Source organism: Neopsephotus bourkii, unplaced genomic scaffold (genome assembly GCF_033783945.1).
Source record: "Neopsephotus bourkii isolate Nb327-2 ecotype Australia unplaced genomic scaffold, CSIRO-AGI_Nbou_v1 NB_1765, whole genome shotgun sequence".
Classification (NCBI taxonomy): domain Eukaryota; kingdom Metazoa; phylum Chordata; class Aves; order Psittaciformes; family Psittacidae; genus Neopsephotus; species Neopsephotus bourkii.
In genome coordinates, this window is record NW_026902239.1 from 4,250,499 (window position 1) to 4,266,367 (window position 15,869).

The 15,869-nt window shown below is 44.3% G+C and overlaps 1 protein-coding gene across 1 annotated transcript in view; it reads right to left on the reverse strand.

Annotated features, from left to right (window-relative positions):
* Nucleotides 1–15,869, reverse strand: part of PEX7 (peroxisomal biogenesis factor 7) — a 50,858-nt gene that overhangs the window by 15,785 nt on the left and 19,204 nt on the right. Inside the window, exon 8 of the mRNA XM_061378462.1 lies at nucleotides 8,132–8,187. Coding sequence (XP_061234446.1) covers nucleotides 8,132–8,187 — 56 coding nt within the window. The remainder of the gene's footprint in view (nucleotides 1–8,131; nucleotides 8,188–15,869) is intronic.

Sequence of the window (15,869 nt, forward strand, 5' to 3'; positions counted from 1 at the left end):
ACAGAATGCCCTGAAAAACAGGGCATGTTCACAAAATACACTTCTTGTCACTAAGAAGGTCTATCTGATTTAAGAAATCCAAGTGAGAAACTCCATTTAGGCAAGTATATGCTTTCTCTAGCACTTCTAAATCAAAACCAGATGCAGGCCAAGATGCAGCATCACATGCTAGTCTAATCCAGTAAAAAGAAGACATGAGCCTTCACAGGCTGGCTGGCATACAAGAGTAGTAACTTCACTGCTGCTGTTAGTAATTTAAGCATAGTTATCACAGTATCACAGTAGGTTAGAGATTGGAAGGGACCTCAAAAGAACATCTAGTCCAATCCCCCTGCCGGAGCAGGAACACCTAGATAAGGTTACACAGGAACGTGTCCAGGCGGGTCTTGAATGTCTCCAAAGAAGGAGATTCCACAACCTCCCTGGGCAGCCCGTTCCAGTGTTCCGTCACCCTCACTGAGAAGAAGTTTCTTCTCAGGTTTAAGTGGAACCTCTTGTGCTCCAATTTGTACCCATTACCCCTTGTCCTTTCATTGTTTGCAACTGAGAAGAGCCTGGCTCCATCCTCGTGACACTCCCCCTTTATATATTTATATACACTAATAAGGTCACCCCTCAATCTCCTCTTCTCCAAACTATAGAGACCCAGCTCCCTCAGTCTTTCCTCATAAGGGAGATGCTCCACTCCTTTAATCATCTTAGTTGCCCTGCGCTGGAACCTCTCCAGCAGGTCCCTGTCCTTTTTAAACTGAGGGGCCCAGAACTGGACACAATATTCCAGATGAGGTCTCACCAGGGCAGAGTAGAGGGGAAGGAGGACCTCTCTCGACCTACTAACCACCCCCCTTCTAATACAACCCAGGATGCCATTGGCCTTCTTGGCCACAAGGGCACAGTGTCGGCTCATGGTCACCCTGTCGTCCACCAGGACCCCCAGGTCCCTCTCCCCTGCACTGCTCTCTAACAGGTCGTTCCCCAGCCTATACTGGAACCTGGGGTTGTTCCTGCCCAGATGCAGGACTCTACACTTTCCCTTGTTATATTTCATCAAGTTATTCCCCGCCCAGCTCTCCAGCCTGTCCAGGTCTCTGGATGGCAGCACAGCCTTCTGGCGTGTCAGCCACCCCTCCCAGCTTAGTGTCATCAGCAAACTTGCTGATAGTACACTCAATTCCCTCATCTAAATCGTTGATGAATATATTAAATAATACTGGTCCCAGTACTGACCCTTGAGGCACTCCACTAGATACAGGCCTCCAACTAGACTCCGCCCCATAGACTACAACTCTCTGGCTTCTCTCCTTCAGCCAGTTCACAGTCCACCTCACTACCCCATCATCCAGACCACACTTCCTCAATTTAGCCGCAAGGATGCTGTGGGAGACCGTGTCAAACGCTTTGCTGAAGTCGAGGTAGACCACATCCACCGCTCTACCATCATCCATCCACCGTGTTATTTCCTCATAAAAGGCTACGAGATTGGTCAAGCACGACTTCCCCTTGGTGAAGCCATGTTGACTGCCCCTCATAATCCTCTTATCCTTGATATGCCTTAAGATGGCACCAAGGACAAGGTGTTCCATCACTTTCCCAGGAATGGAGGTGAGGCTGACCGGTCTATAGTTACCCGGGTCCTCCTTCTTGCCCTTTTTGAAGACAGGAGTGACATTTGCTTTCCTCCAGTCCTCAGGCACCTCTCCCGTTTCCCAAGACTTGGTAAAGATGATGGAGAGCGGTCTAGCAATGACCTCAGCCAGTTCCCTCAGCACCCGTGGGTGCATCCCATCTGGACCCATGGATTTATGGATATCCAGATTGCTCAACTGATCTTTAACCCATTCCTCATCAACTAAGGCAGACCGCTCCGTTGACCTATCTTCATCCGGGGTCTCAGCGGTACAGGGCTCTTCAGGACTGCCTCCAGCAGAGTAGACAGAGACAAAGAAGTCATTCAGTAACTCTGCCATCTCTGTATCATCTGTCACCAGGGCACCCGTCCCGTTCATCAGCGGGCCTACATTGCCTCTGGTGTTAGTTTTACCTGCCATGTATTTGAAAAAGCTCTTTCTGCTGTCCTTGACCCCTCTCGCCAGCTTTAATTCCAAGGAGGCCTTAGCCATCCTAGCAGCTTTCCTACATCCTCTAGCAGCAGCCTTATATTCTTCCCAAGTGGCCAGCCCTTCTTTCCATGACCTGTAAACTCTCCTCTTCCACTTGAGCATACCGAGCAATTCCCTATTTAACCACGCAGGTCTCCTGACCCTCTTCCTCGACTTCCTACGTGTCGGGATGCTCCGATCTTGAGCTCGGAAAAAGCAGTCCTTGAACGTCAACCAACTATCCTGGGCCCCTTTCCCTTCAAGCAGCCTAGCCCACTGGATTTCCCCTAGCAATCGCTTGAAGAGGCCAAAGTTTGCCCTGCTAAAGTCCAGGGTTGCGATTCTACTTGCTATTCTACTGACCCTACCAGACAAGATCCTGAATTCTACCATCTCGTGGTCGCTGCAACCAAGGCAGCCCTCAACCTTCACTCCTTCAATCAGACCCTCCTTGTTAGTGAGGATGAGATCCAGCAGCGCACCTCTCCTGGTTGGCTCATCCACTATTTGCATGAGGAAGTTATCATCCATACACTGGAGGAACCTCCTGGACTGCGGCTGGGTTGCCGAGTAGTCCTTCCAGCAAACATCAGGGAAGTTAAAATCCCCCACGACGACCACGGCCTGTGACCGTGAGGCCGCTGTCAGCTGCCTGTAGAAGGCCTCGTCAACTTCCTCACCCTGATCCGGTGGCCTGTAACAGACCCCCACAACAGCATCGCCCCTGCCAGCCTGCCCCTTAATTCTCACCCACAGACTCTCGACTCGCTCATCATCTGTCCCCGGACAGAACTCAACGCATTGTAGCTGCTCTCGCACGTAAAGAGCAACCCCACCACCCCGCCTGGCTGGCCTGTCTTTCCTGAAAAGGACATAGCCCTCCATGACTATATTCCAGTCATGTGAGCTGTCCCACCACGTCTCTGTAATTGCCACCAGATCATAATCTCCCGACTTAACACAGGTTTCCAGCTCCTCCTGCTTATTTCCCATGAGTTATGAGAGTGAAGTTATCCAGCTAACTCGTTGTTCCCCAATTTCTCCCCAAAACAGGAATTAACTAAAAGGGGATGGCGACTAATAACTTATGGACGCATGTGTTCTTATCAGAGGTTTTAGATATTCCCCATTCTTTGGTATCATAATCCTAGACTGGAGCTTGAGTTCATTTTGAGACATGCCCCACTCTTCATCAAGCACTGGGAAAGGTCAGTTGGCAAAAAATGGTTAAGTCAGATGCCTGGCAAATGCAGAAGTGGTTGTCACTAACATACAGATTGTACTGTAGGTATGTGTGCTGTCTCTCAGTACTTCTGTTTCCTTGTCTGTCCACAAAAACATACCCCTTGACTTTGCCTTTCAGACAGAATACGTTTTGTAGAGAAAGATTTAAATGTATTTGTATGACAAACAGAAACAATGGATAGCTTCACAACCAAAACGGGGAAGGGGATTATTTAGAAGAAACAAGTTGCCCTTTTCAAAGAAAAAATATTCAGACACTGCCATAGTTAAATATTCAAGTCTAAATACTTAAAGGTTTTAATTACAAATATTTAACACCTACATAGACCAGATTTTTAAGAGGGGGAAAAGAAAACAACCCAAAAAACCAAACCCAAAATATCCTTTTGCTGTTTTTTTCAACATTATAGTACTATTTGTAGCACCAGAAAATTTATTTTGATAGCTAAAATATATTAGTCTATTTATGAGATTGAATCATTTGCCGAGTAGCTCCTGCGACCAACACTCCTAGTTCTCAGAGAAATTGCATCTTGTAATATTTATTTCAAAACTAGCATGTGCAGGCAGAAAAATGCCAGTGAACTTAAAAAACCACAAGGACCTGGATATTCATTTATATGTCAAAATATTTACCACGAAATTTAATTATTGTTTTAGTCCAAAATGAACACATGTAAGAGAACAGATATGCTTTACACTAGTGTATTAGTTATTTTGACTAATTCTGTAGTTGCAAGAGACAGTTACGTTGTAAATGAAAAGTACACAAAGTTCTGAATTTTGTTATTTTCACCAGATGTAATGCCCAAAGCTCTGAGTAGCACTAGCAACCAGGGGAATTAAAAAGAGCAAATGAGCAAACACTTTTTCACCCTGGGGAAAAAAAAAAAAGGGGGGGGCCCCCCCCCAAGACAAGGACAATTAACTGCAGTGAAAACCAGTTTCTCTTAAGAGCAACATTACTGCACAAGTTCTCAAGATTTCTTTTGATCCAAGTTACTGAACCTGTACTTTGTGATGGACAGCTGGAGAGAGTGGTTTACCTTAAAGTATCTTGAAGAGATGGTGTCCAGTATAGTACAACTTTCACCAAAAATCATCTTACTGCCTCAGAGGCAAGCTTCTGTGAATGCACTTTAAGATTTGGCCTGATACCAGCTTAATGAAGTCCTATAATTTATCAAATCTTTTCTTTAGAGTTTGGTGAGCACTGTCTGTGACTAATGCACCAACATGTTTTTTTTCAATACTGAAGAGAGTCCAAAAATACAGAGTAGTGATTCCAGTAAGAGATGACACCGATGTTCTTTCAAACTGAATTTTGATAGAGATAACGTTTAAGAACATGCATACAGATCTAAGTAAGTTCTGGAAATATTAAGTACTTTGTGCATTTCCTGGCATTTTAATGATTCGTTTCTGTTAAAACTGCTCCTTAAGTAACCTACATTTTTCCTGAACTCTTCCAAAGAAAAAGGAAATGGTATAGAAAAAAATTGTTTCAATGACATTTACTAGACAGGAGTTAAATCAAACTCATTACACCCAAGTATGTAAAACTCAAGTGAAAATTTACCCTCTTTTTTCTTAGCCCCCAGTATGAAGCTGACATGTGAAATAATTTTCTTTTCAGTGGCTTTACCACAGTGCACACATGCAGTCACTGACTGGTTTTGTTTGGAAGGGACCTTAAAAATCATCTAGTTCCAACCCCCCTGCCATGAGCAGTGACACCTTCCACTAGACCAGGTTGCTCAAAGCTCCATCCAACCTGGCTTTGAACACTGCCAGGGATGGGGCATCTATAGCTTCTCTGAGCAACCTGTACCAGTGCCTCACCAACATCACAGTGAAGAATTTCTTCCTAGTATCAAACATAAATCTACCTCTTTCAGTTTAAAGCCATTCCCCCCATCACTACATGCTATATCCACTACAATCATTATACTATTTGCAAAGGATGAAGCTAAGCATTGTTAACTTTGCTTTCAACCTACTATTTTTTGCTTTTAGATATCCAGTTATAATTATGTGACAAACTAGCTGTTTTACCGGAAACATGCAAAACCTCTGCCTCTTACATGACAGTTGAGTAATCTTATATAAGATTTGTACTTGTCTGATTAAACTATAAAGCTTCAGTAACTTTTAAGATTAGAAAGTTTAAACAGTAAGCTATGCCATACAGATTTATCTACTATATTTCATTGCTTACAGACAATTCTAAGCTTCAAACAAAATGTTAGAGAAAATAAAAGACCCTATTATAAGTAAGTTGCTATTAAAATAACACTGTATCAGTGAACCTGTTTTTAAAGGGCTGTCACATCATACTGTTCTATGAATTACTATTAAATGTGGCTAAAGTCACAGGCCTTCAGTAGATGTAGCCATGTACTGAATCTGTACTTGCCTTTCATATTTTAAATATTTACCAAGTATTTTTGTTCTTAAATTGAAATGTATATATAATTATGTCCACATGTGTCTGTATATGGCATGTGCATATGTGACAGAATGTGTACATGCACTTGCATGTGGAGTGGATGGTGTATCCACTCAAATTCTCAACACTTCTAAGTGAACTCCACTTCTTGCTGTGTGTTATGCTCCTTCCCGCAAATGACAGCACAGGATATGTGGTACAGGTACAACATGGTCATCATTTTATATCCTTTAAAGTAGATGTTCCCAAAGTGTTGTCATTACAAATTTCCTCCATTATATAGATTATTTTGCTTGTGCCTCCTTTTCCAAAGACTTTCACCTGGCCTTCTCTGTTGTTTGTTCACTCATACCAAACATACCAAGTCCAGCAACTAACGGTTACAGGAAACTAGAAATCTGTACTTCATCTTTTCAACCCCACCCTCTACCCCTAGTGACAAGAAGTAATTGTTTGGAATGAAAAGTAATGCCTAGTGCGGCATTTTGTGAAAAGATTCCCAAGCTCTGCATTTACAGATACACTGGGTATATAAACTAGGAGCTCTCCTCATGTTTACTGACAGCTTCAACATACGAAAATTTCAGAGCTGAAATTGCAATAGATTTCGATACTGCATGAAGCGCATTAATGCTAAACCTGAAGGATGTATAGTTGGTGTTAAAACTGGGAAGAGTATGACAATACAATTAAGTCACTTCAATGCATCGGTCTGCTGATTATTAGTCTTACTGCTCATACAAGGCCACTGGAAGAAATCAATTACCGCTTTTTATTTTAGACCTAGAAGACTTTTTAAAAACTGTATGCTGCAAACCAGTTGGCACTGCATCAGGAAAGAATGCTAACTAAGATCCCATAACCTTTCACAGAACACTGTGCAGTATTCTCAGAAGAGTGTTTTAAACATAAATAAAATTAAGCTCTTTATGTAAGATGGAATGCTGGTACAGCAGCCTAGAAAGTTATACACACATGGACATCACAGCACTTACACTGTCAGGCTCCTAGCACCAACCACAACAGTGGGTATCACTGGCAAGGTGCTCCCTTTATTACAGTAAGCAAAAGAGAACAGATCTCCCACAGATGGGCCCACCATCACTCCCACCCCCCAGGAAGAGGCAGCAGGATCTCCCTGCAGCCTAAGACCTGAAAGGCAACATCTTCTCTAGCACTGTTGAGGTTAGGACTCAGATATGTCAAAAACAACTGCTCCAGCAACTGTCTCCCTGTGGAATGCGACCATTGTCACTGTACACTTTCAAGCAGTCCCACACCATCTATAGCAGAGCTCTGGAGCCCCTATGCAACCCTGAATGTTTCTGTTAGCTGCATTCTGAGTGCTGCAACCAAGAGGCTGGATGAAAACAGAGTCTTCCAGCTATACCTCTCTCCCACTAAGACTTCTGAAAGTATACAAAATTCCCAGAGTGCTTAACACGCTAACTTCATGATGCAACTTTATATGACGTTATGGAACAAGACTAAATTTATATAAATTTATGATTTTAAAATATTTACAGATAATGACAGTTAGCAACATTTCCCTTACAAAACAGAACCATGTCTGGTGTCAGACCACTTAGGACATAATCAGAAGTGACACTAATTGGGATGATTTGGGCAAGTGGGATAACTGCAGACAGTTGTGGAGGCAAGAAGGCTTCTCCCATTTGTAAATGTCCTGCCTAGTATATTCAGTCATGTTATAAAATTAAAATGCAGACTAAAGAATGTGATTGAACTATTTAAGAATGTACTTCATAGTGTATCGACTTACGACACTGTGCATCTTTAAAAAGTTCTTATATGAAGGACTTTTAAACAGCTTTAAATCAGCTGTACTGTAAAATCCTCAGCAGAATCAGATACACTGAACAGCCAGGGGAACTTGCAGAAGTACTGGAAGAACTTTAGCATACACACTGTGAACAATACTAAAGCTTGCTCAGGCACTGGTAGGACAAAAAAACCTTGTTAATGAAAAACTTAAATAAAAATATGCCACAGAAATACAAGGTCACCCACCCACATTCATTTCAGAGGTTATTACCTTCAGACAGACACTATCGCAGCCAGATACAACTACATTCAGCAGAATGATGTGAAAAGGATTACAGAAAGCATCTGTCATAGCAGATATCATTCAGAAGAGTCACTTAGCTAGCCTTTAAGTGAAGAACCAATGCATTTTCAACACAGCTTACAAAGAGAGAGAACACCGGACAGCAACATTAACTGCAATTCAGTATGTCCACTCTAAAACTGTTTTCTAATGCAAACCACATTGAAACAGATTATCTTTCCATTTTTATCCAATAAAAGGATACCATACCTCACAGTAAAATCATAGGAGCAAGAGGCCAATAAGGTTGCATGGAATGGTGAAAACTGCAAGAAAACAAACCAGAACAACTTTTAAAGTAAAACAATGTGAACATATGCAGTCTTAATATAAACTTGCCAAAGTTTAACTATTTAAACTGTCTTAGTAGGTACCACATCATGCTGCAACAAAACTGACTACACCAACAAATGTCCCTGTTATGCTTCTAATTACAACAAATGCTCTATGGAACCCTGGTTTGGTTTGATTTTATTACAACAGTGCCAAACAACCCTCTTGTAAAGTTAAGAAGTTTTAGGACAGTCATATAAACAGCTATTAAACTCTGCTTTTGGCTGACAAGCTGAGTATCATCTCATATATGAAGTAAGTTTCAGAAAAGCTATGTGAGCAGTTTATTATTTTCAGAGAGAGAAAACTTGTTCCATACTACAAAGAATGTAAGCTATATTACTGTCATCAGTTCCATGTCCTAAAGTTTTGAAATTATTTACAGAGATGGGAAAATTGGAGATATGTTGAAAAACCAAAAGCAATATAACATCACTTCATAATTTTCTCCTCTCCTGCAGGGCATTTTATGGGACATGCTCTTCTGTGGACTCTTGCAGACAGGGCTAAGAACTGAAGCAATAAGGATGCAGTTATGCAAAAGCTCTTCACCTTGGCTCCAGCTATTTGGCAACCTTCAGTTTCCACCTATTTTAAGGTCTGTATTTCTCAACAGGAAATAATGACGTAACTTCAGTTTGGAATGCAGGTCCCCCAGATCATGGTTCAAATATAAAATTTTTCCCCGCAAGACTTTCTCTGCTACTGACAGCTACTACAAAGTCAAAAGTTAAGCCTGGGCTACTGCCATAACTGTCCAAGTTGCCAAGAGATCTGTGTCTGTTGCTGCCTGCTGAACTCTGCTGACAGAGTTCTCTTTACTAAAGCAGAATTGAGGGATGTGCATGCTTGAACTTTACCACCCTCAGATTTCCTAAAAATTTTCTAGAGGAAAAAAAAAAAAAAAGCCAAAACATCTTTTCTTCTGCACCTCAGAAGAGGGAAAGAGAGGCCTGATGTGCAACAAAAACCAGTGTCAGACTTCCCACATGCCACCTTTGCATTTTTGTCCACATAGTTTCAGACGAAGCAAAAACATCTTGTCAAAGCTGAAAAGTTTTGTCATTAACCTTAAGTATCCTAGAAACTTACCTAAGCAAACTGTCTAAATACTTAGCAGTATCTCAACACGTAAGTTGAAAGAATTTGCGCAATGTCTTTCTGCTACAAAGAGAGTATTTTAAAATTCAGTTCCACTGAACTGTAAGATTCTACAATTCTATCAACAGTTGTATGTAAACAGAAGAGATGCATGTCCAACATTTCATAGATCACTCATGTATATATCCTTTTCAGTAAACTCAAAAACTGTAACTACATCTCAGTATAAAACATTGAAGCCAGTGAAGATATGAGAGCCAGCCTGCTACACAGCTTTCTAATTGCTAGCATCAGCACAATGTAAGGGAAAGGACATCAGTAGGGACAGCTGCCTCTATTTAGGCAGAATCCAGGTCTCCATTTAGTATGCCTGCTGAATTACACTGCACAAGAGCAGATTGCTGGGGTGAGTAGCGTGAGAGAGGACGCCTGCAACACCGGAGCGGTGCTAAGCGAAGCGTGATCCGCGTCCAGGAGCCTCACCTCGGAGCGACAAGAGCCACCGAGGAGGGAGCCTCAACTCCTCGACAGGACTTGCGCAGGAGCCGGCAGCTCAGCTCAGCTCACTCGAGGGGCTGACTCACCGGGGGCGGAGCCAGGAGGCTCGGCGGCAGCTGTGAGCGGTTAAAAACCTGCCCTGAGAGCGCGACGGACCAGAGCGGGTCGAGGCAGTTCGCGCGGGTCGGAGAGCGGGATAACCGCCTGGTCAAGAGGACTCGTCTGCAGCGCAGGAGGGGGAAGGACTGCTTGCTTGTGCAGAGAGGCGTAGACGGAACGATCGACCAGATCATGGTCACAACACGAGCAAAAGCTATAGTGAGCAATGACGTGAGTACCCACACTGAGCCTTCCTGCAGACACGCGGCCGTGCAGGTCTCTGGTTGCAGTAAATGACTGAGCCTGCCACTTGTATTGAAGGGAGCCAGTGACACCACTTGTGTGTGGTGTGAGCAAATAAATGATCTGCTCAGGCAGGTGGTTAAACTGAGGGAGGAGGTGGAAAGGTTGAGAGCCATCAGAGAATGGGAAAGTGAAATAGATTGGTGGAGCCACACCCTAAGGCAAGGGCAGAGGGAAGTGGTTGAACAAGTGGTGGATCCCCTTCCCTCCCACCATCAGACAGAAGGAGTGAACTTAAGGGAGAAGGAGGTATGGAGGGAGGTCCCTCCTCAGAGAGGTAAGCGAAAACCCTCACAACCCCTTCCTTCCTCCCAGTTGCCCTTGAATAACAGGTATGAGGTATTGGAACTACAGGGCCAGGTAAATGGAGATGGAGGGGTAGATCTATCTAGTGAGTCACCTAGTGCTTGTCACTCACCCTCATGCCTTAGAACTTCTTCAACCAAGAAGAAAAGAAGAGTAACTGTGGTGGGTGACTCCCTTCTGAGGGGAACAGAAGGGCCCATTTGTTGACCAGATCCATCCCACAGGGAAGTCTGCTGCCTACCTGGGGCTCAAGAGATGTTAAAAGGAAACTCTCCGATCTGGTGCAGCCCTCTGACTACTATCCGCTGCAGGTTTTTCAGGTTGGCAGTGATGAAATTATTACAAGGAGGGCAAGGGCAATGAAGAGAGGCTTCAGGGCCCTGGGACGGTTGGTTAGAGCATCTGGAGTGCAAGTGGTGTTTGCCTCCATACCTGTTACAGGCAAGGGTGAAGAAATAAATGGGGAGAGTCTGCAGATTAATGTATGGCTACGTGACTGGTGCCAAAGGCAGGGTTTTGGCTTTTTTAATCATGGGCTGCTGTATGAGACACCTGGTTTGCTGGTGGCAGGTGGGATACACCAGTCCCAGAGGGGGAAAAGGTTTTTGGGGCAGGAGTTAGCAGGGCTCATTGACAGGGCTTTAAACTAGATATGAAGGGGGAAGGGGAGATAACTGGGCCTGTTGGGGACAGAGAAACATGACAGGGCTTGAAGGGTGAAGTACTAGGGAGGACTGTCAATGTATTGCTTCATTTGAGGGAAAGGATAGACCTTGTCCCGCAGGGGAAAAAGGGTACCAGGGCAAGAGTCAACAGAGCTCACTCACAGAGCTTTAGGTTAGACTCAGAGTACGAGGGGGTTGTAGCTGGGTTTGAACTAGTGGGGCATTGTTCTAGTATTAATGAAGACCAGAAGGCCTCCTGCGTCCCAAGGGTCCCACTAGCAAGCTCTGCCAACTCCCTGAAATGCTTGTACACAAATGCACGCAGCATGGGGAATAAACGGGAGGAGTTAGAAGTCTGTGTGTGGTCTAAAGGTTATGATCTGGTGGCACTTACAGAGACATGGTGGGACAGCTCACATGACAGGAATGTGGTCATGGATGACTATGTCCTTTTTAGGAAAGATAGGTCAGCAAAGCGAGGTGGTGGAGCTGCTCTTTAAGTGAGAGAGCAACTAGAATGTGTTGAGTTCTGTCCAGGCACAGTTGAGGAGCAAGTGGAAAGTCTGTGGGTACGAATTAAAGGACTGGCTGGTACGGGTGATGCAGTTGTGAGGGTCTATTATAGACCTCCTGATCAGGACGAAGGAGTTGATGAGGCTTTCTACAGGCAGCTGAAAGCAGCCTCACGACTACATGCATTGGTCCTCATGGGGGATTTTAACTACCCCGATATTTGCTGGAAGACTTACACAGCCAATCATTCACAGTCTAGGAGGTTCCTCCAGTGCACTGATGATAACTTCTTAATGCAAATGGTGGACAAACCAACTAGGAGAGGAGCGATGCTGGATCTAGTACTCACCAACAAGGAGGGTCTGGTTGAAATTGCATTGGCTGCAGTGACCATGAGATGGTGGAGTTTAGGATCCTGTGTGGGAGGAACAGAATACCTAGCAAGGCCACAATTCTGGATTTCTGAAGGGCTAACTTTGGCCTCTTCTATCAATTGCTAAGGGAAGTCTCATGGGAAAGGGTATTAGGTGATAAAGGGGCTCAAGCTAGTTGGTCAGCATTTAAGGACCACTTCTTCCAAGCTCATGATCAGAGTATCCCAATGGGTAGGAAATCAAGCAAGGGAGCCAGGAGACCAGCATGGTTAAACAAGGAATTGCTGGCCAAACTCATGTGGAAAAAGAGAATCTATGGGTTATGGAAGGAGGGGCTGGCCACTTGGGAGGAATATAGGACAGTTGTTAGAGGATGTAGGGAGGCAATTAGGACAGCTAAGGCTTCCTTGGAACTTAATCTTGCTAGTCGGGTTAAGGACAACAGAAAGGGCTTTTTCAAATACATAGCAGATAAAACTAACACAAGAGGCAATATAGGCCCACTGTTGAACGAGGTGGGTGCCCTGGAGACAGAGGATTTAAGAAAGGCAGAGGTGCTGAATGCCTCTTTGCCTCTGTCTTTACTCCTGCAGATTCTCCCTGGGGGCCCAATATTCCTGTAGCCCCAGAAGGAGTCAAGGACAAAGGAGGAGTTTGCTTTGGTAAATGAGGATTGGGTTATGGATCAGTTAAGCAGTCTGGACATCTATAAATCGATGGGTCCGGATAGAATACACCCACGGGTGCTGAGGGAGCTGGCAGAGGTCATTGCTCGGCCACTCTGCATCATCTTTGGTAAGTCATGGGAAACAGGAGAGGTGCCTGAGGATTGGAGGATGACAAATGTCACACCAGTCTATAAGAAGGGCAAGAAGGAGGACCCGGGTAATTATAGAACGGTCAGCCTTACCTCCATCCCTGGAAAGGTGATGGAATAACTTATTCTTGACACCATCTCTAGACATATCAAGGATGAGGGGTGAGAGCAGCCAACATGGTTTTACCAAGGGGAAGTCATGTTTGACCAACCTTATAGCCTTCTATGAGGAAGTAACTAGGTGGATGGATGATGGTAGAGCGGTAGAAGTAGTTTTTCTTGATTTCAGTAAGGCATTTGATACTGTCTCCCACAGCATCCTCATAGATAAGCTAAGGAAGTGTGGGCTTGATGATCAGGTAGTGAGGTGGATCAAGAGCTGGTTGAAAGGAAGAAGGCAGAGAGTTGTGGTCAATGGGGCAGAATCTAGCTGGAGGTCTGTAACTAGTGGGGTACTTCAGGGGTCGGTGCTGGGACCAGTGCTGTTTAATATTTTCATCAATGACCTGGATGAGGGAACTGAGTGTACCCTCAGCAAGTTTGCTGATGATACTAAACTGGGAGGAGTGGCTGACACACCAGAAGGCTGTGCTGCCATTCAGTGGGACCTGGATAGGCTGGAGAGTTGGGCGGGGAGAAACTTGCTGAAATTCAACAAGGGCAAGTGTAAAGTCCTGCATCTGGGGAAGAACAGCCCCATGTACCAGTACAGGTTGGGGGTTGACCTGCTGGAAAGTAGCGAAGGGGAAAGGGACCTGGGGGTGCTGGTAGATAGGAGGATGACCATGAGCCAGCAATGTGCCTTTGTGGCCAAGAAGGCTAATGGCATCCTAGGGTGTATTGGAAAGGGTGTGGTTAGTAGGTCAAGAGAGGTTCTCCTCCCCCTCTAATCTGCCTTGGTGAGGCCACAGCTGGAATATTGTGTCCTGTTCTGGGCCCCTCAGTTCAAGAAGGACAGGGAATTGCTTAAGAGTCCAGCGCAGAGCCACGAAGATGATTAAGGGAGTGGAACATCTCCCTTATGAGGAGAGGCTGAGGGAACTGGGTCTCTTCAGCTTGGAGAAGAGGAGACTGAGGGGTGACCTCATCAATGTTTACAAATATGCAAAGGGTGGGTGTCAGGATGATGGAGCTAGGTTTTTTTTTCAGTGATGTCCAGTGATACGACAAGGGGCAATGGGTGTAAACTGGAGCATAGGAGGTTCCATGTGAACATCAGGACAAACTTTTTTACTGTGAGAGTGACAGAGCACTGGACAGGTTGCCCAAGGGGGTTGTGGAGTCTTCTACATTGGAGATATTCAAGGCCCGCCTGGACAAGATCCTGTGTGATGTACTCTAGGTTACCCTGCTCTTGGCAGGGGGTTGGACTAGATGATCTTCTGAGGTCCCTTCCAACCCTTGGGATTCTGTGATATGCTGCACCACCTCTAAGTGCTGGGCCACATCCTCATACCTCATGTCCACAGGGATCATGTATATCTTGAAATGGAAGCATGAAATCCTGCTAAGACAGAAGTCATGTACTCTCACATACATCTCTACTGCACATGTAAACACATATAGTCACCCCAACCACCTCCTTAAACCCACTTAGTGAACTGATCTCAGAGGTTGAAATTCTGTAGCTGGCCAACTCCTAATAATAATTTCAAGGCACTTTAAGAAAACAGGGAGCATGATAAAATGGAAACTCGGACAAGACGATATAAGAATATAAAAATACCCTATCTGGTTACGCTAACAGCCTTCAAGACCAGCGCTCTATGTTTACATAGCATCTTTGGTATTTTAGTTTGTACAGATCACCTCTGATCCTCTCACTATATACCACTGAGTCAGGCTTTGTCTTCTCCTTTATGCCAATCATTCATACACAGTGACATGATCCTCCCTGAGCCTTTTCCATGCTAAACAAATCCAGCTCTCAGCCTCTCCTGGTAGGACACAGGCTCCAGTCTCTTAATCTTCTTTGTGACCCTTTGTTGGATTTACTCCAGTATGTCTGTCTTTCCCTTGTACTGGGAAGCCCAGAACTGGACGCAGCACTCCATATGTGGTTTTACTGGTGCAGTGAGTAGTGGGGAAGGATCACCTGCCTCAGCCTGCTGGCACACTCTTAATGCAGCCCAGCATAATAGGGAGTAGAGAAATTAAGAGATGCTATCCCTGTCTAGCTCTTCTAGTATGTTTATTGACCTGCTGCTGTCCATGAACCTGATGACACTGCCTGCCTATGCACCCTTGTGCTGAGAGCTAATTCAAGAAGTCTACAACCTGATGTGTAAAAGTACTTCCATCTGTTTGCAAATCCACCTACTAGTTTCATCAAGTGTCCTTTAGTCCTATTATCACAGGTTATGGTGAATAACAATTCTATATTCACTTTCTCCATTTCATCGTGAAAACAATATGCTATAAATCCCTTAGTGGCAGAGCTGTTTTTCAAAGATACCACTAACTGTCAAAGAGTAAGAATGTGACAGTCTGTATTGATTCATACTTCACTGATTCACCTGTCTTAATGGTTGTCAAACTGGAGTCACAAAATAATCTTGTTTAAAAAACAAATTCAAACACCACTGCTAAATGTTCTTCTGCTGAGAACATTTCACAGAGCCAGGTTAGAGCATGGTCATGCAGGAATTAAAGTACAGAAAAAGACTGGACAGCTACTACCAGTGGGGATAGCAGGCAAGGGTAGCCGGGATAAAGAAAGAGGAACAGAAGCTTCTCTGGCTGTTTGGCCACAAACAGGAGTTGTGATATGGAACTACTCCCTACAGCCACACCCTTTTCTGACAAATTACAACCTGAGCACAGTAACTGTTTAAGTTGTTAGAAACACATAAAAAATTCCAAGGGCATGTGAAGTAAAATACCGACACAGGATATTTTTTTCCTAGAAAATATTATTAAACATTCCTGTTCCTGAAAGC